We start from the raw sequence: 25,328 nt of genomic DNA, 5'->3' as shown, positions 1-25,328 counted from the left end.
TTGCCTTGCAATGCCAAAGACTCAAGTTCGATTCTGACTACAGGTGCTGTCTGTACAGAGTTTGTACATTCTCCCTGTGACCCCGTGGGTTTTCTCCGGGTGTCCCGGTTTCCTCCCACATCCCAAAGACATGCAGGTTTGTAGGTTTCTGTAAATCGTAAATTGTCCATACTGTGTAGGGTAGTGCTGGTGCAAGGGATGATCTCTGGTCAGAGTGAACAAGATGGGCCGAAGGGCCTGTTTCTAAGCTGTGCCTCTACACTAAACTAAAAATTATGGTGATAGCACAAAATGCTGCAATAACTCAGTGGGTCAAGGTCTCTGGAGAAAAGTGACCTTTTGGGGAGAGACCTTTCTTCAGGCTGAGAGTTAGGGGAGAGGAAAACTAGAGGTGTGAATAGACAGAACAAACAACCATAAAAATGATGGTGGGCAGAATGTGTGGGACGTATCTTTCACTTCCACTTCATCTCTGAATGTTTCTGTCTCTGAAGTTCCAGTCACGTCCTCCATTGTTGACCTTGAGATGATCGGCATGAAGGACTTGGGTGTGTGATGTGGGTTGAATTACACATTGTTTGTCAGCTCTCTCCTTTGAAATGGGGCCTTATCTCAACGTTATTTCAGACAAAGGTCTGAAGTCACATCTGTGCATGATGCACCTCCAGTAAATGATTTAGACTTTAGAGATATAGGAAACGGGACATTTGGCCTGCCGAATCCAAGCCGACCAACGATCCCCACACACGAGCACCATCATATACACTGGGCACAATTTACACTTTTACCAAAACCAATTAACCCTCAAACCTGCATGTATTTGTAATGAGAGATGAAACCAGTGCACCCAAAGAAAACCCACACAGTCACACGGAGAACGTACAAACTCCGTACAGACAGCACCGATAGTCAGGATCGAACATGGGCCCCTGACAGTGTGAGGCAGCAACTCTACGGCAGCGCCACTGTGCTTCCCATTTGTGTGCTGTGCTATCTGTGTTAGGTTTAGGTTTATTATTGCCATGTGTACCGAGGTACAGTGAAAAGCTTTGTTTTGCATGCTATCCAATCAAATCAGATATACAGGTCCACCACCGATTTTCCGGCAACTGGGGATCCGGCAACTCCTTTAATCCAGACAAAATTGTTGGAGAGCACTTGAAATTCTCCCCAGAAGTCCCCTCGAAAATGTGGCACACTGGCCAGGTGAGGCGGTCGACCTCATCGGGACATCAGCGTCCGATCGGCTGGTTGAATCCTGCGATCGGGGCTCTGGAACTCCGGCCCGGCTGGAGCCTGCAGATCCAGTCCCATTGCTGATTTCCGGGGTCAACTGAGGCAGACCATTCCGTCACTGTTGGACTACTCTCGGTGATCTCTGTTGGTCCGGAAAAATTGATAATCCGGCAAGGCTAGGAACCAAGAGGGCCATAAAATTAAGCCAAACGCAAGTACAATAGGTAGAGCAGAGGGGAAGATACAGAGTGCAGAATATAGTTCTCAGCATTGTAGCGCATCACTTCCAGAGACAAAGTCCAATGTTCGCAATATGGTAGAGGTGAATCGGATAGTACTCTAGCTTATGGAAGGACTGTTCAGATGCCTGATGACAGAAGGGCAGCAGGTGTTCTTGAGTCTGGTGGTGCGCGCTTTCAAGCTTCTGTACCATCTGCTCGATGGGAGCGGGGAGAAGAAGATATGACCAGTGTGGGACAAGCCTTGGATTATGTTGGCTGCTTTTCTGAGGCAGTGTGAAGTGTAGATGGAGTTAGTGGTGGGGGGAGCCTGGTCTGTGTGATGGACTGGACTAAACTCTCTGCAATTTCTTGCAGTCTTGGACAGTACTGTTCCCAAACCAAGCCGTCATACAATCCGACTAAATGCTTTCTACAGTGCATCACTGCTGCAAAGACAAATTTCACTCCAGGCACTATTAAGTTGTTCTAATTTGTTATGGTCCAATGCATTGAATTGAGATCTACATCATGTATATTATACAGAGCTTGGACAGGTTTACAGCACTTTGATCTGTAGTGGCATTTCCAACAGCTCCTTGTTTTCTTTATCCTTTCTTCTTCTGCCTCAGCAACCAGAAGATTATTGGTTTACAGCCCAATCTTTAAATCAATTCTCAGTAAGTGTTGCATTATTAGTGATGCAGAACTCCCTTTATCTAATCCATGGGATAACATAGAACCACTGTGAACGGGCTATCGATGGTCAGCATAGACTCGGTGGGCTAAGGGTCTATTTCTATGCTGTATTTTATGATCAATCACTCAGTCATCTGGGGCGAACACTTAACAGGAACAAGCCGGCTATTTTACACCTTGACACTCTGGACAAGGATAGCCGACACTAACGTTTAAAACAAAAGACACAAAGTGCTGGAGTAACTCAGCGGGTCAAGCAGCATCTCTGGAGAACATGGATAGGTGACGTTTCGGGTCGGGATCCTTCCTCAGACTCTTTAAAAGGTTTGAGTGAGGGAGTGTTTAAATGGCAGCTGATTGCTGGCAAGATGTGCGAGAGTGGGTGAGTGTGTGAGTGGGTGAGTGGGTGAGTGTGTGTGAGAGTGGGTGAGTGTATGTGAGTGGGTGAGTGTGTGTGAGAGTGGGTGAGTGTGTGTGAGAGAGAGAGAGCGCATGCGATTCCCGATCCAAAACGTCACCTAGCCAGAGGAAGGAATGTGAGGGGAGGGGAGAATTAGGTGCGAGTCTAGGTGGGGCCCAAGGGAGGTGGGGGATGTTGTGAAGAAAGGGTGGGGAATGAATATTAATTAACGTTATTTATGTCATTTACTTTGACACCTTATTCTGAGCAAGGTGTCACATTAATATGTGGTCTGAACTTCAGGTTAAGAGAACATTAGAGTAAAATGATTAGAGTCATGGAGGTGTACCTTGTCCATGGTTGACATACTGGGCTGTTCCCATTTGCCTGCATTTGGTCCATAACCCACTAAACCCTTCCTATCTCCATATCGGTCCAAATGTTTTTTAAACGTAATTGTATCTGCTTATCATAAGAGCAGAATTGGACCATTCGAGCCATGAAGTCTGTTCCACCATTAGATCGTGGCAGATCTATCTTTCCCTCACAACCCCATTCTCCTGCTTTCTCCCTGTAACCTTACTAAACAAGAAATCAATCTCAGCTTTAAAAACATCCAATGAATTGGCCTCTACTGCCAACTGTGTCAATGAATCCCACAGATTCACAATCCTTTAACTAAAGAAATTCCTCCTACTCTCCATTCTCCATCCTTTTATTCTGAGGCTGTGCCCTCTAGTCCTAGACTCTTCCACTACTGAAAATATTCTTTCCACATTCACTATCCATGCCTTTCATTATTTGGTAGGTTGTATGCTCTTCTGAAGCTCTGGTAGCTCATTCCAGATACAGAGTTCCCTCTGAATGAAAGAGTTGCTACTAGAGTTACCTCTCTTAAAACTCTCCCCTTAAGCCTGTGTCCTCCAGTTTTAGAATCCTCCAACCTGGGGAAAAAGTCTGTGAGCATCTTCCTTTTAATAGGGTTATTCAGCACAGAAATATGGCCCTTCGGCCCAACTTGTCTATGCCAATCAAAATGCCTCATATACACTAGTGTCACCTAAGCCCCAGCCTATGCAACTTCTCCCTGTAACTCAAAGCTGCAAGCCCAGGTAACATCCTGGTGAATCTTCTCTGCGCCTATTTCAAGATGAGGGAGGAACAGAGAATATGAGCACAAGGACACAAAGTGTTGGAGTAACTCAGCGGGGCCAGGCAGCATCTCTGGGGGACATCTCGAGTCGGAACCCTTCTCCAGATCATCAACAACGATTTGTTCAGAGTGAGAATTTCCTATCAATAGCCGAGAAGCTACTTTTTCTCAAACAGAACTGGAATGTAAATTTGAATGTTAATTGTGTTAAGGCAGGAAGCTCGGCAGCTAATTGTTGAGTTGACTGCAGGCTAAATATTAATTAATGACTGTTTTAGAAGCAATAGGCACAAAATTAGATTTAGAACTGCAGACATTTGATTACATGGTGTACTGAGAATAGGTCGTTCACTATTTTGATTAACATATCATCAAAAACCATGTGTTGGATTAGATGGAATAGATGGGTAACGTGAACTGAAAGTAAACGTGGATTATTTTCCCGCTTGGTAAAATAAGGACAATTTCAATTCTTTTTATTACCCTCCAGGCATTAATGCTTCAGAGATTGCAGATTGATCTATCAATCACATTTCTGCCTGAGTATTGTCATGGTGCTTTTTGTGATCAAGTACCTTACCTTAATAGTCACACAGCGCAGAAATACAATCCTTCGGCACAACTTGTCCATGCCAACCAAGATGTCCCAAATACATTTGTGCCATCTTCCTGCGTTTGGCCCATATCTCTTTCCTATCCAAGTTCCTGTCCAAAATGTCTTATACATGCTGTTGCAGTACCTGCCTCAACTACTTCCTCTGGCAGCTCGTTCCATGTACCCACTGTGTGAAAAAGTTGCCCTTCAGGTTCAAATTAAATTTTTCCCCGATCACCTTAAACCTATGTCCTCTGGTTCTTGATTCCCCTACTCTGGAAGAAATTCTCAGTATTGGCTGGGCCGATTAATTTATTCCCTAACCTTTGATTGTTTCTCATTGTTCTTTTTGCACGACCATTGATAACATTTCACATCAGGGCTCTTGGTCAGACTGGTTTAGTTTTTTTTATTAACTTACTTTTTTCCTGGTGGCAATTTTATCTTTATTAGTTTATTTAATATTGTAACATTGCGTTGCCATAAGAATAAGGAGACAAAATTAAGAAACTTATTACAAGCTTCGATTCTACATTCAGGAGATTAATAAACACAGCGAACAGAAATTCCACACTCAAAAAATATTCCCATCAACATTTAGCATGTTTAGAGTGGCACAGTGACGTAGCTGGTAGAGCTGCTACCTCACATTACCAGAGACCCAGGTTCGATCCTGACCTCGGGTGCTTTCTGTGTGTGGAATTTGCACGTTCTCTCTGGGACCGTGTGGGTTTCCACCAGGTGCTCTGGTTTCCTCCCACATCTCAAAGTCATGTAGGTTAATTGGCCCTCTGTAAATTGGCCCCTAGTGTGTAGGGAGTGGATGAGAAAATGGGATAACATAGAACTGGTGTGAATAGGTGATCGATGGTCGGCATTGACTCCGTGGGCTGAAGGCCCTGTTACCATGCTGTATCTTTCAATCTAATTCAAAACGATCCTTTACACCAGTTGCTTATTCTTTGATGGATGCAAATTGCTGGAGTAACTCAGCGGGTCAGGCAGCATCACTGGAATACATAGATAGGTGATGTTTCAGGTTGGAAGAAGGGTCTCAACCTGAAATATCGCCTATCTATGTTCTCCAGAGACGCTGCCGGATTCACGGAGTACTCCAGCACTTTGTGACCTGGTGTGGAAAGCAGCATCTGCAGTTCTTTGTTTTTACTGCTGATTCATTGAGCTTTATTGAACCTAAACGATTTGAATTGTTAGCTTGGGTCTAATTTGGGTATTATGTGAACAGCTGGAGTTAATCCTCTGCTTTCTGTGACACAATGGACTGTATCCATTTCCAGCAAAGTTTGATGTCTTGCAATCACATCAGCTTTACAAACTGGGATCCTGTCAACTATCAAACAATTCAACCAGTAAACAAATGTCTCCCTTGAAGGCTGTGTGTGTTTATTCAGTGAGTAGCTATCTGTACCGCACATGCCAGCCAGCCTTGTGTTCCGAGCTAACAACACCATGCTGGAGTAACTCAGCCGATCAGGCGGCATCTCTGGAGAACATGGACAGGTGATGTTTCAGGTCGGGATCCGTCTTCAAGCCAAGCTTGTGTTTTTGTGTTGTCCTTTGAGGCAGGAGTAAGGGTCAAGAGACGAGAGTGTACTTGTCTTATGTACCAACAATGATACAATGACATTCGTACTTGCAGCAGCTTAACAGGCCTGTAAACACAATGCACATAGATAAGTTAGTTCAGTTTAGAGATACAGCAGGAAAACAGGCCATTCGGCCCATCGAGTCCATGCCGACCGTCGTTCACCCATTCACACTAGTTCTATGTTATTCTACTTTCTCATCCTCTACACAGTAGGGACAATTTAAAGAGGCCAATTCACCTATAAACCCGCACAACTTATGGGTTGGGAGAAAACCGGAGTACCCGGAGGAAACCCATGTGGTTACAGGAAAATGTGCAAACTCCACATAGACAGCACCCAAGGTCAGTATCGAACCTGGGTGGCTGGCACTGTGAGGCAGCAACTCTACCGGCTGTGCAGTCGAGTCGCCATATTTTCCTACATTTGGCCCATGTCCCTTTAAATCTCTCCTATCCATGTATCTGTTCAGCGTCTTTTAATTATAGTAGCTGCCTCAACTACCTCCTCTATCCGCCACTCTCTCAGTGGAAAAAGTTGTCCCTCAGGTTCCTATTAAATATTTCCCCTCTCTCACCTCTGGTACTTGAGCTTTCTTTCCTTTGTGATTCTGAAGAAACTAATGAAAACTTTGCTTTACCAGATTGTTGCTATCATTTACTGATACCTTTATCACATTAATGTCACAGGTTTTCCAGAGTTAGCATCTCCAATATAATACCCATCATCCAAAACTTAGTTTCTAGTTGCTGAGTTACTCCAGCAATCTGTGTCTTTTTTTGTTGTAAACTAGCATCTATTGTTCCTTGTTTCTACATTTAACTCTCAGTGGGTGGCACATGGCGCAGTGGTAGAATCGCTGCCTCACAGCACCAGACCCAGGTGTGTACGTCCTCCCTGTGACTGTGTGGGTTTTCTCCGAGTGGTTTCTTCCCACATCCCAGAGACGTGCAGGTTTTTGTAGGTTAATCTGCAGGTTAATTGTCTGCTGTAAATTGTCCCTAGTGTGTAGGATAGAACTAATGTATGGGGTGATCGCTAGTCGGCACAGACTCAGTGGGCTGAAGGGCCTGTTTCCGCGCTGTATCTCTAAACTAACAAAAATGAATATGTGAGGTTTCTTTGAATAACTGGGTCAAAGGTTGTCTACGACAAGCTCACCTTCGACCAGTTGATTTCTTGACACATGCGAACAATTTCGTCTGCAAGAATAATTCATAAGCCTGAAATAGCAGCAGCGATCTTTGATGTTCAATCTAATTTGACTATCGGTAGGCAATGAAATAAAGGGTGCAGTTAGCTATTTGGACATTCGAGATAAGCTTCAAAGTGCTGGTGTGCATCACCAGATGAGAGAGAATGTTAAATGTGGGATGTTATGACAGGAATTGCTCCGTCTTTGGAGAAAAATATATCCTTTGATCCTTCAATGATGCCAAACCTTAACACAGCACAGTAGGTGATGAATTTTCCCTGAGGCTGACAGCAGAGGTGGTCTGCTGGCTCTGGTTCATGTCCTCTCACTGCCCGGCTCAGTTTATTGGGCAATTGGATGCACTGAATCACTTGCCCAGAGTAGGGGATTCGGGAACCAGAGGGCATAGGTTTAAGGTAAGGGAGGAAAGATTTTATTGGTATTTGAGGGGAAGCTTTTTCACATGAAAGGTGGTAGATGTATGGGACAAGCTGCCAGAGGAGGTAGTTGAGGCAGGGACTATAACAATGTTTAAGAAGCAATTAGACAGATACATGGATAGAACAGGTTTAGAGGGATATGGGCACAATGCAGGCAAGTGGGAGTAGTGTAGATGGGCCACATTGGTCAGTGTGGGCAAGTTGGGCCGAAGGGCCTGTTTCCACACTGTATGACGACTATAATTGCATGACATAGGTTTTGGTTTATTATTGTCACGTGAACCAATGTTTTGTTTGTTTCCAATCAGATCAGATAATACCATACGTAGATTTGGAACGGCGCAGTGGTAGAGTCGCTGCCTCACAGTGCAAGAGGCCCAGGTTCGATCCTGACCTTGGGTGCTGTCTGCACGTTCTCCCTGTGATCATGTGGGTTTTCTCTGGGTGCTCTGGTTCCCTCCCACACTCCAAAGAAGTGCAGATTTGTTGGTTAATTGGCTTCTGTAAATTGCCCCTAGTGTGTAGGATGTGAAACTGGGACAACATAGAACCAGTGTACGGGTGATTGTTGGTCAGCACAGACAAGGTAGGCTGAAGCCCCGTTTACATGCTGTATCCCTAAACTAAACTAAAGATGCAATCAAGTCAATATGTCGACGAACCAGCCACACTTTGTCTTGTCTCTCCTTTCTCCCAGCTTTATTTCCTTCAACCCCCCCCCCCCCGCACACCCTGTCATTCCTGCTACTCTTCTACTCTTTGACCGTGTTCATCTCCAGACTTTGTCCTCCCATTTGCCAATCAAACCCACACCCTCAGATGTATTCACTTATCACTTGCCAGGCTTTGCCCTGTCCCTTCTCTCATCCAGCTTTCTCCCCAATCCCCACCACCACAATCAGCCTGAAGAAGGGTATCGATCCAAAATGTCCTAACCATATACTCCACAGTTTTATGTTTTGTTTATTGTCAGGTACAGCAAAAAGCTTTTGTTGTTGCGTGCTATCCAATCAGCGGAAAGACTATATATGATTATAATCGAGCCTCCACAGTGTACGGATAAGGGGAATAGCGTTTCGTGCAAGATAAAGTCCAGTAAAGTTTGATTAAAGATAGTCGGAGGGTCTCCATTGAGGTAGATGGGAGGTCAGGACCGCTCGCTAGTTGGTGAGAGGATGGTTCAATTGCCTGATCGCCGCCCCATTAGGTATGTGGGTATATGAATGCTAAATATATTGATCTAAATTTCTTAATTTGAAAGGGAAGGTGTTGATATCTCTGCTAATAGATTTATGCATTAATGGATCGATGTTCAAACTGTGGTTTTTAAAGCTTTTAAAATGAAGAGTGCCAAGTGGTGTGCACAGAAACAGCTCAGTGGGCTTTTTCTCCTCGGGGTAATGCAAAATTCCATCTCATCTTTATTTTCCATATGTTTTTCTCGCTTGTATTCCAAGCCTGCTGTGTAGATCTTTAATCCAAGAACATTGTGTTGAGCGGTCTCTATAATGAGGTTCAATATGTCTCAAAACCATCTCGCGGAATTAAACATATTTACAAACACAGAACAGTTTTGGGTGACACAGTGGCACAGAGGTAGAGTTGCTGCATTACAGTGTCAGAGATTCGATCCTGACTATGGGTGCTGTCTGTATGGAGTTTGCACGTTCTCCTTGTGACTGCATGGGTTCTCTCCCGGAGATCCAGTTTCCTCCCACATTCCAAAAATGAGCATTTATTTAGGTGAATTTGCTGCTGTAAATTGTCCCTCGTGTTTATGGTAGAACTAGTGTACAGGATAATTGTTGGTCGGCGTGACCTCGGTGGGCCGAAGGGCCTGGTTCCACACTGTATCTCTAAACTTGAGCAGCAGCGCCCTTCAGATACTCAAACAGGGGCATGTCATGCCAGCATAATGCGACATCTTGTGTAAAATTCGCATTGAAATATAGTTATTAAATAATCCGCTGCAAACCCCTCAGTGCCACACAGTATATGTCAGGAGGTCACAGAGAGGTTAAGATGGGCTAGTGTGTAGGATAGAACTAGTGTAAAGATGATTGTCGGTCGGCAGGGACATGGTGGGCTGGAGGTCCTGTTTCTGCACGGTATCTAAACGCTAAAGTAAAAAGTGCAGCACAGAACAGGCCTTCAGCCCACAATGTCTGTGTCAAACATGATGCCAAGATAAACTAATCAGCTTTATGATGGCAGCTCATTGAGTCTATAAAGAGCAATGTAACTGGCCATCTGCATCATCTACACATTTAAACCGTTTGGAACATAGAACAGTACAGCACCAGAACGGGCCCTTCAGCCCACAATGTCTGCGCTGAGCATGATGTCAAGACCGTTACATATTTACCTGCATCACTCCATTCCCTGCAAGCCCAGGTGCCTATCCAAACGCCACTATCCCATGTGCCTCCACTACCACCCCTACCAATGCGTTCCAAGCACCCACCATCGTCTGCGTAAATAAAAACTTGCCCTGCACGTCTCCTTTAAACTGTGCCCCTCACACCTTAAAACTCTTCCCCCTAATATTTGAGTTAAACATCCTGGGAAAAAGATTCAGTCTACCCTATCTATGCCTCGTCATTTTCTATTACTTTTTGAGTCACGGTGATAAAGAGATACAGGACGAAACAGGCCATTCGGCCCATCGAGTCCACACCCGGCCATTGATCACCCAATTACACTAATTCTATATTAAACTCCTTGTTTTATTCTCCTCATATATTCATCAATTCCCCCCGAGATTTTATCACTCATCTACACACTCGGTATTTTATTGTGGTCATTTAACCCATCAACTTGAATGTCTTTGAGACAATGGGAATATCGAGACAACCATTAGGTCACAGGGAGAACGTGCAAACGTCCACATAGGCAGCACCCAAGATCAGGATTGAACCTTGGTTCCCTGGTGCTGTGAAGCAGCAGCTCTATTAGGATGGGTTTATTATTGTCACATGTACTGAGATACGGTGAAAAGCTTTTGTTTGTGTGCTATGCAATTAAATCAGAGTTTGGACAAATTTGGATTGTTTTCTCTGAAACACGAGGTTGAGGAGAGATCTAAAATTATGAGAGGCATTGGTAAAGCAGACAGTCAGAACCTTTTTCGATCCTAACCACGGGGGCTGTCTTTACAGAGATTGCACATTCTCCCTGTAACCGCGCGTATTTCTACAAGTGCTCCAGTTTCCTCTCACATCCCAAAGACGTGCAGGTCTGCAGGTTAATTGTTTTTTGTAAATTGTCCCCAATGTGTAAGATAGAACTAATGTGAATGGGTGATAGATGGTTGGAGCAGACTCGGTGGGCCGATGGGCCTGTTTCCTAAACTGATACGCTGTGACGGCACCTGGTGGCAACTCAAGGGCACAACGAACCATCGGCTCTGGAGGGCGATGTCTTGGTGTGGGAGGTGCGAGTCACGGGGTCAGTACCTGAGTTGGTATTTAAGGCCGGGCAATGCCTGTGACCTCGGGGGAGTAGGGAACTGTATTGGAGAGAATAAACACGCCTAGTGCACACAACTCGTGTCCGACTAGTTTTTGGCTGGACTCCTGCGAATCCCCGCTACACTAGTCGGCCGTTGGCAGCCTCTCGCCTTCTTTAGCCGTCACCTGCAGCGCTACAGCGCTTTCGACCGGGGGTTGGTCGTCTTACACCTCGCAGTGCAACACTTCTGGTACTTCTTCGATGGCCGTTCTTTCGTAGCCTTCATGGACCGCAAGCCCTTGCTTTCGCGAAGGTTTCAGATCCTTGGTCCGCCCGGCAGCAGCTCCAGGTGATGGCTATTTCGGAGTATACAACGGACGTCCGACACATCACCAGGAAATGCAACCTAGTGACGTATACTTTGTCCCATCCAGCAATTGTAGCCGCGGTAACCAGGTCCTCGGGAGTAGATTACTCCTCCTTGACAGCGGCCCAGCTGGTGGATGATGAAATGCCGGCGTACCGCACCGCGGTCTCTGGCTTGGTGCTTGAGGACATGCCGTTGGGTCCCTCGGGCTCCATCCTCTGTGACGTATCCACGGGTCAGCTGAGGCCTATTGTTCCGGTGGCCTGGCGCCGTCGCGTCTTTGAGGTGATCCATGGGCTGTCCCAACCATCCATCTGGGCCACGCTCGCTATGGTGGCCGCAAGGTTTATGTGGCACGGACTTCGGAAGCAGATCGCTGCTGTGCCTGGGCGTGCATGCCGTGCCAGACTTCGAAGGTGCATCGACACGTCCGGGTGCCCTGTTCAAGACTTCACAGTGCCATGTCAGCGATCACGTGCATGTGCACGTGGACATCATGGCGCCAATGCCTCCGTCCCAGGGTGTTGCGCACCTGCTTACAGTGGTGGACCATTTTACGCGGTGGCCGGAGGCCATCACGCTTACGGACACTTCAACTGAGTCGTGTACTCGTGGCAACTTGGATTGCCCGCTTTGGGGTTCCACTTCACATCACGTCCGACCGGGGCGCCCAGTTCACGTCTGAACTGTGGTCCGCCATGGCCCGCCTGTTGGGGACGCAGCTCCACCACACGACAGCGTACCGTCCCCAGTCAAATGGGTTGGTGGAGCGGTTCCACCGCTGTCTGAAGGCTCGTCTCACAGGCCCTGGGTGGATGGACGAGTTGCCGTGGGTCCTGTTGGGGATTCGGACGGCCCCCAAAGAGGATCTGTCATTGTCCTCCGCGGAGTTGTTATGTGGTGCTCCGCTCACCATCCCCGGGGAGTTTGTCCCTGCCGCTGATTGGTTCCAGGAACCCCCGTCATCGGTGCTGATACACTTGCTGGAGAGGGTCGGCGCCCTGTTTCCCATCCCAACGTCGCATCATGGAGTGGCCCCGCCCCATGTGCCACTGCCGCTGATGGGCTGCCCATACGTTTTTCTTCGCCGTGACTCCCACAGGTCACCCTTGCAGCGCCCGTATGAAGGTCCGTTTCGCGTGCTGCAGCACGGGCCTACTACATTCGATTTGGACATGGGAGGCCGGCGTGAAACTGTGTCTATGGCTCGTTTGAAACCGGCCCACTTGGACCTGAGCGAGCCATTCCATGTGGCTCAACCTCTCCGTCGCGGGCGTCCGCCGTCCCGGGCTCCCGGAGATTCTTCCGAACTGAACAAGCCCCCAGAGCGTGGGATTGTATCTGCGCGTTCGGGCCGCCTCGTTCGGCATCCCGTCCGGTTCGGTGCCTCTGGTTCTGGGGGGGGGGGGGGTCATGTGGCGGCACCTGGTGGCAACCCAAGGGCACAACAAACCATCGGCTCTGGAGGGCGGTGTCTTGGTGTGGGAAGCGCTAGTCACTGGGTCGGTACCTAAGTTGGTATTTAAGGTCAACGCCCGTGACCTCGGGAGAGTAGGGAGCTGTATTGGAGAGAATAAACACGTCTAGTGCACACAACTCGTGTCCGACTAGTTTTTGGCTGGACTCCTGCGAGTCCCCACTACAATGCAAGTGAATTGTCTTTATTATATCTTCTACATTGTGACAAATATCTGAAAATAATGTTATAAATGTTGTCTTTTTCTGAAATTGGCATATCTCTAAACTAAACTAAATCTCTATGCATTGGAAGGAACTGCTGATGCTGATTTATACTGAAGATAGACACAAAGTGCTGGAGTTACTCAGCAGGTCAGGCAGCATCTTTGGAAAAAAGAACAGACTGGGTCTGAACTGGGTCAGACTTCAGTATGAAGAAGGGGTCCGATACAAAACATCACCTATTCTTTTTCTCCATGGATGCTGCCTGACCCACTGAGTTACTCCAGCTCTGTGGGTCTAAACTAAATCTCTACCAGCTATGTCACTCTGCTGCCTAAAGTTGAGCTATCATTGAATCTTGTACAGTCTCTGTTGAATAAATAATTGTTTATTATATGTTCTATTGACCATTCCTGTTCTGTTCTCTCCCAGTTATTCCAGATACTCTCCGTGCAACATCTGTAGCCCAGGAGCTGAATAAAGTGGAGGGAGATTCGCTGGAGCTGGTGTGCGAGGTCTCTGAGCAAACGCCGTACCACACGCACGTGGCCGTCACGTGGTATCTCCAGAAGGCAGATCAGAGTCTCAAGATCATCTCGCTGACCCGGGATTTCATCCTACGTCCCGGAGAGTCGTACAAGCAGAGGCAGACGTCGGGCGACGTCCGACTGGACAAAACTGGGGCCACGTCCTACAGACTCACCATCTACAGACTTCAACCGTTTGACCAGGGGACCTTCTACTGTGAGGCCAGAGAGTGGATTCAAGACCCAGATAAATCCTGGTACACCATAGCCACCAAGCCCTCCGATAGGACCACTGTCAACGTAAAAGCCTCCGGTAAGGCATTGTTTTAGAATGATTATTCCTCAAAAAGGTACATCAAAATCACTATTGCCAAAGTCTGAAAGAATAGGGTATAGAGAAGGGTCCCGACCTGAAATCAGATCTAAGAGGATTGAAGAGTATGGGTGTCAGAGGTTATGGGGAGAAGGCAGGAGAATGGGGTTGAGAGGGAAAGATAGATCAGCCGTGAATGAATGGCGGAATAGACTCGATGGGCCGAATGGCCCAATTCTGCTCCTATAACTTATGAACTTATGAAGAGTTGCTAATTATGAAGCTAGAAGAGGAAATGTAGGTGGAAGGGGAGAGAACGAGGTGTTGGGTCCAATCAATCATTTTGTCTCATACCTTCTGTATTTTTATCTCTTTGGTCTGAATAAGGGTCACGACCCAAAACATCACCTCCTTTTCTCCAGAGATGCTGCCTAACCTGCTGAATTACTGCAACACTTTGTGTCCTTTTGTGCCAACAAGCATGTACAGTTCCTTGCTTGTACATTTTGAATGTTCAAGTAAGTCTTGTACAATCACATGCTTCATATTTAGAGTCTGACAACATGGAAATGGGCCCTTCAGCCCATCTTGCCCATGACAACCAAGATGCCTTCATTAGTGCAGGAGGCAACTGCGATTGCCAGTTGATGCTGAAGATCGACACAAAATGCTGGTCAGGCAGCATCCCTGGAGAAAAGGAGCAGGTGATGTTTCGGGCCTGAACCTTTCTTCAGCATAAAAGTAGAGCAGGGGGAACTGGAGATAGGAAAAGGCAGGAACAAATCAAAGCTGGTAATAAGATGACCAAGGTAGGGTGGAGCCCATAATGGCCCATTTGTTGGCTGGGGAAGAGGTGATAACGTCTGCCACCACTCGTCCCAGCTACCTGCATTTAGTCTGAATAGAAACATAGAAAATAGGTGCAGGAGGAGGCCATTCGGCCCTTCGAGCCAGCGCCGCCATTCATTGTGATCATGGCTGATCGCCCCCAAATAACCCGTGCCTGCTTTCTCCCCATATCCCTTGGTTCCACTAGCCCCTAGAGCTCCATCTAACTATCCTTCTAAACTCTATCCTCCTAAACTTTTCCTATTCATGTATCCTGCCTTTTAGAATAGAATAGAATAGAATAGCCTTTTATTGTCATCCAGACCGAAGTCTGAACGAAATTTAAGCAGTCATACATATAATACAATACAATAAAAAACAACAATAAACACATATTAACATCCACCACAGTGAGTCCACCCAACATCTCCTCACTGTGATGGAGGCAAAAGTCTTAGGGCTGCAGTCTCTTCCCTCCTCTTCTCCTTCTGCGCTGAGGCGATACCCATTTTAGTTGTAAATCCTGACCCTAGGATTCTCAAGCAGTCACCGTTAAATGTATGTCTGTGTTTTGTTACAGATAAGAACTTCAGTGTTCATTTGGAGAATGAAAAGAAAGTCTTCACGGTGGGAGAGAGCTTGGAGTTGAGGTGTGTCATTGTGGCTCAGAATATACAGGACCGATATTTCTCAGAGTTGTGGATTTATAACGGCACGCAAATCGTCAATATTGGCCGCAATGCCGTGCCAACGGTCCATGCTGACTACACAACCAGAGAGCGTTTGGGATATATAAGGTTTGCAAAAGAGACTGATACAACATATCTGCTGAAGATCTACCACCTTCAGGTGGAAGATAGTGGCAAGTATCACTGTCGGGCCACTGAGCATGAGAGGACGGTGACAGGAGATTTCATCGGCAGAGACACGAACAAATCTACGAAACATTTAATAATTGTGCTGCCTGCCAGTAAGTAACTGTTCAAAATTGTTAATCCACCCTTGCAGATTTTCTCCTTCAACCTGCCTCTTTAACTCCTTCCTCAACTCCATCCAGGGACTCCGACAGCCCTTTCAGGTGGGGCAGGGGTTCACTTGCACCTCTACCAACCTCATCTACTGTATTCGCTGTTCTAGGTGAAGGCTCCTATATATCGGCGAGACCAAGCATGGACTGGGCGATCGTTTCGCTTAACACTAACGCTCAGTCCGCATTTACCTACGTGATCTCCCGTTTGCCAAACATTTTAACTCCCCTTCCCGTTCCCATACAGACTTTTCTATCCTGGGCCTCCTCCATTGTCAGAATGAGGCATTGCCACATGTAAATTGGAGGAACAGCACCTCATTTTTCGCTTTGGCAGCTTACACCCCAGCGGTATGAAAATTGACTTCTCTAATTTGAAGTAACCCTTGCATTCCCTCTCTCCCCATCCCTCCCTATCCCTCCCTCACCCTAGTCGAGCTGCTAGTTTTACTGTTCATATCCCTTCATTATCACCTCTTCCACAGCCAACAATGGACATTTGTGAGCTCCACTTTTCCTTGGTCATGGGTGCCGGCTCTTTTCTTCTGAACCATTTCATACTTCTAGTTTACCTTTCCCCGAAGAAGGGTCTCGACCCAAATCGTCACCTATTTCTTTTCTCCAAAGATGCTGCCTGACCCGCTGAGTTATTCCAGCATTTTATAGGAGCAGAATTAGGCCATTCGGCCCATCAAGTCTGTAAAGGAGTCCAGTCTGACACACTGTAATCTTTACTGAGTCTTTAATACAGGCCATGTTAAACACATCCCAGTACTGACTGCATCTAGTCTTCAGGCGTACTGGAACCAAGGGAGGAGTAAGGGGAAGATATCACAGTTATACTGAAATGACTGGGCGTGGTTAGTGGTATTGAGGTAACTACATTATAGGTTGCATGCATAAACCATCTACATCCTTTCCCTTAGAAATTTAAAATTGAAGTTATAACAGTGGCAAATTTAAACAAAATCACCTTAACGGACAGGAGGTTTGACAACCCGACCCGAGCGTGTGCGTATAGCACCATCACCCTCCCCACCAGATAAAAGAGGAGGCGGAGCAGTAGCAGCCGGGAAGGAGAAAGTCGGCGGAGACCCAACCGGGAATGCGGGAGGTGACCCAAGCGGCACAGGCGAGCCAGGAGGAGAGACGGAGGAGAAGGAGGATAGGGAGAGCGTGCAGGGGAGGAGATCATTCGCCCGGAACCAGGAAGCGCAGGGGGAGGAGAACGCGGCAAACGAACTGACCGGGGCATGCAGGGCTCTGCGGGGTAATTAGTAATGACAGGCTCGAAACGCAACGGAGGAGCGTAGGGATCCGCAGGAGGAGGCTGAGGCCCGTTAACGGCTAACAGGTGCTGGCGGCTCCGGCGGTAGACAGTCCCATCAAAGTCCACCAGGTAAGATCTCGGGGAATCGACCACACCAACAACGGTTGCGAGTCGGGAGAATCCGGTGGCTGTCTGCATCCGGACGATCTGGCCAGGCAGTAGTGGTGAGAGCGGGCGGCAGGACTTGTCGTGGGAGCGGCGCTGTATCTCATGCTTGTGAGCAATCCGTTGCTGGACGGCAGCAGGCTGGAGGACCTTGGGCACCAGGAATTGTTGGGCGATCGGCATCGGTGGGCGAAGCACGCGGGACATCAGACGCTGGGCAGGGGATCGCATGGTAGAGTCCCGTGAGATGTTGCGAAGGTTTAGTAGACCCTGGTAGAAATCACCATTGGAGAGACGAGACTGCTCGAGCAAATTCTTAGCACTGCGGACAGCTCGCTCGGCCAGGCCGTTGCTCTGCGGGTAATCGGGGCTGCTGGTATAGTGAGTGAAGTTTCACTTCACAGCGAAAGCCTGGAATTCGGCACTGGTGAACTGACGGCCATTGTCGGTCTGCAAGCGGACCGGGGACCCAAATGTAGCAAAATGTCTGCGCAGCTTACTGATAACCATTTCAGAGGTGATAGCAGGGAGAAGGTCCACTTCAAACCAGTTGGAGTATGAATCAACCAGCACCAGGTAGTGCTTGCCTCGCCATTCGAATATGTCAGCAGCCAGCGAGGTCCAGGGCATGGCAGGCGCAGGCTGCTGCAGAAGTGGCTGGCGCTGCTGATGTGGGGCCAGGGTGTTGCAATCAGGACAGGAGGCTACTCGGGCTTTAATGTACTTGGCCATGCCGGGCCAATAGTATTGTTCCTGGGCATGTGAGATGGTGGCATCGGCTCTGGGATGCCCCATGTGGGCAGCTTTGTAGTACGAGTCATATAGGGAGGCAGGGACGACCACCTTGTGACCCTTGATGACGATGCCGTCCCGGAGCACAAGCTCGTCGCGGACCAGAAAGAAAGGGAGGGCACCCGCAGGCAGCGAGGTGCGTCTGCTGGGCCACCCCCGCTGGATGTCAGCTGCGAGCTGTTGCAGGTCGGGGTCGTTGGCGGTGTGCTCAACCAGGCACTGCAGCTGTTTAGAGGGAACAAAGTTGACATTGAGTACCTGCAGATCCTCCTGCTCGTAAGGGTGCCTGTCACAGGAGGACGGGGGGCCCGGGACAGCGCGTCGGCCACATGCATCTCGGTGCCCCTCTTGTACACGATCAGAAAGTCGAACCGCTGGAGCTGTAACATCATGCGCTGGAGTCTAGCAGGAGCGACATGGATAGGCTTGTTGAGGATGGTCACCAAGGGTTGGTGATCCGTCTCGACGGTGAACCTGGTACCGAAAAGGAAATCCTTGAACTTGGAGCAAGCGAATACAACCGCAAGAAGCTCCTTCTCGATTTGTGCATAGCGCTGCTCAGTGTCCGTCATGGTACGCGAGGCATAAGAAATGGGCTGCAGCGAGCCGTCATCATGGAGTTGCAGGCAGGCAGCGCTGAGTCCGAAGCGGGAGGCATCACACGTAACTACAATGGGACGTTGCAGATCGAAAAACTTGAGAGTCGGTGTGCTAATCAGCTTTGTTTTGAGAAGGTCGAAAGCCTGCTGGTGTTGGGGAAACCAGGACCAGGCAATGTCTTTTTTCGTCAGTTGCCTCAGGGGTGCGCTCAGCTCGCTGAGGTCGGGGATGAACTTCCCCAAATAGTTGACCATGCCCAGGAAACGCTGCAGGCTGGTCACGTCAGTCGGAGCAGGCAGCTCGGTGTTAGCGTTGGTCTTCTGCGGATCAGGTTTCAGCCCGTGGGCTGTGAAGATGTGGCCAACATAGGGTACTTCAGCTACACGGAACTTGCACTTTGACGGGTTAAGTTTTAAGTTGATCTGGCGAGCGCGGTCTAGAATCCGTCGGAGGTTGCGGTCGTGCTCAGCAGCATCTTTCCCATAGACCAGGATATCATCCACGATAATGGCACACGGCAGGCCAGCAAACAGTTGCTCCATGGAGCGTTGAAACACTTCGCAGGCAGAGTTGATGCCGAACGGCATCCGCAAAAATTTGAAACTTCCGAAGGGGGTGCCAAAAGTGGTCAAGTCTGAGGAGTGTTTGTCTAGAGGTATTTGCCAGAATGAGCTCCTGGCATCAAGGACAGAAAACACCGTGGCCTGGCCGACCTGGGCAGCAACATCTTCTACAGTCCTCATAGGGTAATGAGGACGTCTTATTGCCAGATTTAAGTCTTTGGGGTTGATGCACACCCGTATCTCGCTCTTCCCCTTCTTCATGGTAGCGACCATGGTGGAGACCCACTCGGTGGGATCGCTGACGGCTGCAAGCACTCCCATGTCAACCATGTTCTTCAGCATGGCTTCGACCTTGCCCTTCATGGCAAACGACACCCTGTGTGGAGCACGGATCACTGGTACAACCGATGGGTCAGTTGCGATCTTGTATACAAGGGGCAGCTTACCCAGTTCATCGTCGAATAGGTCAGGGTACTCGGAGAGCGGATCCAGCATCACCCGTACTTCGTGGACAGTACGGTCAAAGGACACCAGCCCGAGACCCTGACACGCCTGATTGCTCAACAGAGTCACACAGTCACAGTCAAGGATGAAAAAAGACAGGCCACGCAAAGATTTCTTCAGCACGCAGTGGAAGGTGGCCCTCCCCACAGGTTTTAACTCCTCTCCCCCATAAGCACGCAAAATGGAGCGATCAGCAGTTAACAGCTCATTATTCCTTATCTTCCTGAACAGGGATGTTGACATAACATTCACCTTTGCCCCCGTGTCGAGCTTAGCAGTGAAGGACTTGTTGTTTACAGTTTACAGAAGGATCGGGGAGGCGAGATTGATTATGAAGGAGAGTGTAAACACTGGCATCTCCCATGGAAACGCTGGATTCAGAGTCAAGGGCAGTGTCGACAGAAGACTGTGAAGCGAATTCGTTATCAACTTGTTGAAGGTTGTTTAAAACTTGCCTGGGAGCTGGAGGAACGTTCCCACGGGAGCGACAGGCAGCTGAAAAATGGTTCATCTTCTTACAGAAATTACAAGCTTTCCCAAATGCTGGGCATTGCGACTGCATAGAGTGGACATAGTTGCAGTTGGGGCACTTCCTGACAAACGGGACCCGAGCGGCATAAGTCAGCCGCGGTGCAGGGCGAACGTTGTCTTGCTTGCGACGCGGCATAGCAACACCAGTTAGATTAACAGTCCGATTATCAGATCCCCTCTGCCCATGTGGCGGTTCAACCACCTCAGCTATACGGCATGCATGCATAGCCTCAGTCAGGGTGAGATCCGGTCTGCGCAGCAGCTCTGCTCGTAGCTTCTGGTCTAGCATGCCGGTGACCAAAATATCTCTGGTGAGCTGATCACGCATGTTCCCGAAACGGCACCGCTGAGCAAGGTAGCGCAGGTCAGCGATAAAACATTCAACAGGTTCATCAGGCTGCTGTTTCCTTGTAAAGAATCTAGCCCGCTCCAATATACGGTTGGAGGGCAAGTCACAAATCTCCGCAAACTTGCGTAAGAGACATACCGGGTCGTTGGCAGATTCCGCCGGCTCGATGACCTGGTCGTTGTCATCCAGGACCGCTGGATTGTAGGTGAAAGTCTGAGCACGTTTCATAGCATCGGGACCGGCAAGGTTCAGCAGGAGGGAGGCTTTGACCGCTTCAGGGTCGTTTCGGTGAACGATGTTGATGAAGTGATTATAGTCCATCACGAAAGTGGCCCATCGCTCCGCAATGTCAGCGTCAAAGACAAGGGGAGAGGGCTTGCGGCACGAGAATGCCATGGTAAATGGGGAATTAATCACTAGTAAAACTAGGGGCAAATAAAACCCGATAAACAGGAGGCGTGCGTTTAACTTACTGACACCATGTAAAGGTCTCCAGTCTGACACACTGTTATCTTTACTGAGTCTTTAATACAGGCCATGTTAAACACGTCCCAGTACTGACTGCATCTAGCCTTCAGGCGTACTGGAACCAAGGCGGGGAGCAAGGGGAAGATATCACAGTTATACTGAGATGACTGGGCGTGGTTAGTGGTATTGAGGTAGCTACATTATAGGTTGCATGCATAAACCATCTACAAAGTCTACTCCGCAATTAAATCAATCATGGGAGATCCACCCTTCCCTCTCAACCCCATTCTCCTGCCTTCTCCCCATAACCCCTGACACTCTTACTAATCAAGAATCTGTCAATGTACACCATTAAAACATCCATTGACCTGCCCTCAACAGCCTTCCGTGGCAATGAATTCCACAAGTTTAGAGGTACAGAGTGGAAACAGGCCCTGTGGCACACCATGTCCTCACCGACCATCAATCACCCATTCACACTAGTCCTATGTAATCCCACTTTCTCATACACTCCCCCCTACACACTGGGGGGCAATTTTCAGAGGCCAATTAACTTACAAACCCGCACGTCTTTGGGATGCGGGAGGAAACCAGAGCACCCGGAATAAAAACAAAAAATCCAGTACTTTCTTTCTTGTTTAAAGTGGGAATTGATAGTGAAATGTCCCTGTGGGGAGATAAGCCCAAAGGAAAGTGTTCGCCCATCCGCAACAGCAATATATTCTTTCCAACTGTAATTATTCACGGTCAGTGCAAAAGTCAGTTTCTATAGGTAACTCTGCGTTTGCGATAACCTGACACTTAATCTTCGAGAGGAACTAATTGGGGATGGGATCGCCACAGGGTCAAACTGGAGTTCTCTATCGTTGGAAATCATGTGGGCTGACCCATCATATCAGGACTCCAGGCAGTACAAAGTGCACACATTGTAGCTGGAACGATGAAGCATTTTATCTCCAATAAGATTCTGTTGTTTCACAAATCAGACAATTTTGAAAACAGAATTATCATCCTCAAAATGGCGTATTTTCAATGTACATGTGCAGAAATGGATAATATTTAGACTAGTCCCGTAGTAGTTACCAAGGACTTGGAGAAATAGCATCATATTTGCCCCAGATTTTTGACAGTTCTTGGTTTTATCTGACATCAGTTTTCTTTATCTGCTATCTCCCATCGCCAAGACCCCCATTCTCTTTTATCCCTCCTCTTCCCGCAAATAGCGCCATGCAGCGTGGAAACAGGCCCAACTTGCCCATGCTGACCAACATGTCCTATCTACACTGATCCCACCTGCCTGCATTTGGCCCATATCCCTCTGAACCTATCCTATCCATGTACCTGCCTCAACTATTTCCTCTGGCAGCTCGTTCCATACAACCACCACCCTTTGTGTAAAAAAAGTTAATTTACATTTGTCTGTCTCCCTCTTCCCCTGTCTCCTTCCACCCATATCCCTGCCTCCAGCTTTACATTTCACTCTGCTTATCTGGCACCCTTTTGTCTCCTTTAAATCTCTGTCCTTTGTCACTTACTCCACTCATCTGCCAATTAATGTCCCTCTCACCTGTATCCATCTGTCACTTTCCAGGCTTTGTCCTGCCCCCACCTCTCTTTTCCCAGCTTTCTCCTCCTCCCCACTCTGAAGAAGTGTCCTGACCTGATATGCCATCCGTCCATTCCCTCCACAGATGCTGCCTGACCCCTGAGTTCCTCCAGCACTTTGTGCTTTGCTCCAAAATAAAGCAAGATGATATGTATTTTGTGTTCATTAACAATGGCAGAAAAATCAAGCTGGATGGATCTTGAAAAAGAAAAACATTGTTTCAGACACTTTGGAAAAGTAATAGCATTTCTTCACATAGTATTGGCACCTCGCCAACTAATGAAGATCCAATCATAGAAAAATTATTTTAGGAACAATAAGACTAATTAAATCAATCATTCTGCTTTCCACTGCCACAATTAAACAAATCTTTCAAGCAGTATTAGTAGTAAAATTAATTAATTACTATCAGATTTAAAACTGCGCTCATCAAAAATCTACGCCGTTGCTTATTTTGCAAAATTAGATACAGATCTCAACCAGAAAACTCATTTTTAAGTAATTAGTGGATTTACTTGGCTACAATTCCCATAAAATCCAAAACATTGGTTTTAATGATGTGAAACGTTGCATCTTCCCCATCCCTGCTATTCCTTACATATCCATTTACCTATCTAAAAGCCTCTTAAATACCACAATCGCACTTGCCTCTACCACCACGTTTGGCTGCACGTTCCAGGCATCCACCACTCTCTTTGTTTTTAAAAAAAAACTATCCCCGCACATCTCAGAGACCCAGGTTCTATCCTGACAACGGGTGCTGTCTGTACAGTTTGTACGTTCTCTACATCCGAGTGGGTTTTCTCCGGACGCTTCCGTTTCCTCCCACATTCATACAGGTTTGGAGGTTAATTGGCTTTGGCAAAGATTATATATTTTTTAATAGTCTGATGGTTGTTGGGACAAAGCTATTATTGAACCTGGTGATCACGGTTTTCTTGCTCCTGTACCTTCTTCCTGATGGTAGGATTGAAATGTGAGCGTGTCCAGGGTGGTGGGGGTCTCTGATGATGCTGGCTGCCTTTTTGAGCTAGCGACTCCTATAGATCCCTTCGATGGTGGGGAGGTCAGTACCCGCGATGGACAAGGCAGTGTCCATCACTTTTTGCAATCTCCTTCAGCATTGAGCGTGGGAGGTAGACATTTTCAAACTTCTGTACATTTTGCCTGATGGGAGAGGGGAGAGGAGGGAGTGACCGGGTGCGACTGGTGCTTGAATATTGCGGTGGCTTTGTCGAGGCAGCGTGGTGTAGATGGACTCGATCAAAGGGAGGATAATGGAAGGGAATTGGGGAGCAAGCTGGTGGGTCTTGAAGGCTTGTTTTGCCAATGCTACCGATTGTACTAATGGTGTTCTGTATTCTACAGAGAGTAGTTTGAACGTGACTGTCACCAGTAACACCACCAAAGTTTTGGAGGGCGGCATGCTTCAATTTGTATGCAATGTTAATTTGCCGATCGGCAACCACAATCGCCTCTCCATCACCTGGCAGATGATCAACAAGCGGGGTCAGGCCAGTGACGTTATCAGCCGGGAACAGGATGGGACCCAAGTCATTGACACATCCTACCACAAGCGGGGGGCCAGCGGAGACCTCAGGCTGGTCAAACAAGGGCCGGGCTCCTTTGTGTTGCAGCTCCACAATGCAGCAGTGTCGGATGACGGAGAGTATATCTGCACCATGGCCGAGTGGATCTCAAGCGCGGCCAGAGATTGGCAGCTGGTCGGGAAGCAATCGGCCCGCATCGGCGCAGTGGTTACTCCACTTGGTAAGTGTCAGCACCAAAGACCTGAGAACTGAAAATATCTGTGATATGGAATGATATGAAATGAAAATATCTAGCATGGAATGAACATTGACTTCTCCAGTTTTAGGTAACCTCTAACAAGGTGGTGGCACAGTGGCGCAGCTGTAGAGCTGCTGCCTTACAGTGCCAGCGGCCTGGTTTTGATCATGACAACTGGTGCTGGCTGTACGGTGTTTATACGTTCTCCCTGTGACTGCGTGGGTTTTCCCCGGGTGCTCAGGTTTCCTCCCACACTCCAAAGACATGTGATCTTTGACCAAAAAGGTTTGTAGGTTAATTGGCCTTGGTAAAAATTGTACATTGCCCCTTGTGTGTAGGATAGGGCTTGTATACTTGGGTGATCAATGGTCGGCATAGTCGGTTATTTTCGGGTTTGAATTGGGACCTTTCTACAAACTCATGTTAAAGCTGGCGCTGGATGATAGAGGTGCTTTGTAAAGGCAGCAATAGATTTGGGGAAAAGTAGAAACAAGGAACGGCAGATGGTAGTATACAAGAAAAGGCACAAAGTGCTGAAGTAACTCAGCGGGTCAGGCAACAACTCTGGAGAACATGGATAGGTGATTTTTCTAGTCTTCTGAAGAAGAGTCCCCACCCAAAACGTCACCTATCCATGTTCTCCAGTGATCCTGCCTGACCCACTGAGTTACACCAGCACTTTGTTGTTTAACTGAAACTATCTTGCGCTTTAGTCTGGTGAGTACATGACCATCCAAAAGAAGTGCTGGAATATGTAGGCACATAGGGATTGCAGATGCTCGTTTACAAAACAATAGACACAAAGTGCTGGAATGAGTGCTGGATCTGACAGTATCTGTGGAGGATATGGAAACGTGATGTTTAAGGTTGGGACCCTTCTTCAGACTGATGAAGTACAGGGAAAAAGCTGGAAGATGGGTGGGGCAGGACAAAGCCTGGCAAGTGATAATAGACACA

The 25,328-nt window shown here is 47.8% G+C and overlaps 1 protein-coding gene across 1 annotated transcript in view; it reads left to right on the top strand.

The window, feature by feature from the left end:
* igsf3 (immunoglobulin superfamily member 3) overlaps nucleotides 1–25,328 on the top strand; it is a 148,666-nt gene that overhangs the window by 84,142 nt on the left and 39,196 nt on the right. Inside the window, exons 3-5 of the mRNA XM_033032995.1 lie at nucleotides 13,473–13,880; nucleotides 15,289–15,678; nucleotides 23,952–24,353. Of these exons, the coding sequence (XP_032888886.1) occupies nucleotides 13,473–13,880; nucleotides 15,289–15,678; nucleotides 23,952–24,353 (1,200 nt within the window). The remainder of the gene's footprint in view (nucleotides 1–13,472; nucleotides 13,881–15,288; nucleotides 15,679–23,951; nucleotides 24,354–25,328) is intronic.

This window comes from Amblyraja radiata, chromosome 14 (assembly GCF_010909765.2).
Source record: "Amblyraja radiata isolate CabotCenter1 chromosome 14, sAmbRad1.1.pri, whole genome shotgun sequence".
NCBI classification, from domain to species: Eukaryota; Metazoa; Chordata; class Chondrichthyes; order Rajiformes; family Rajidae; genus Amblyraja; species Amblyraja radiata.
Note: the sequence above shows the minus strand (reverse complement) of the source record. Positions and strands in the feature narration are given on the sequence as shown.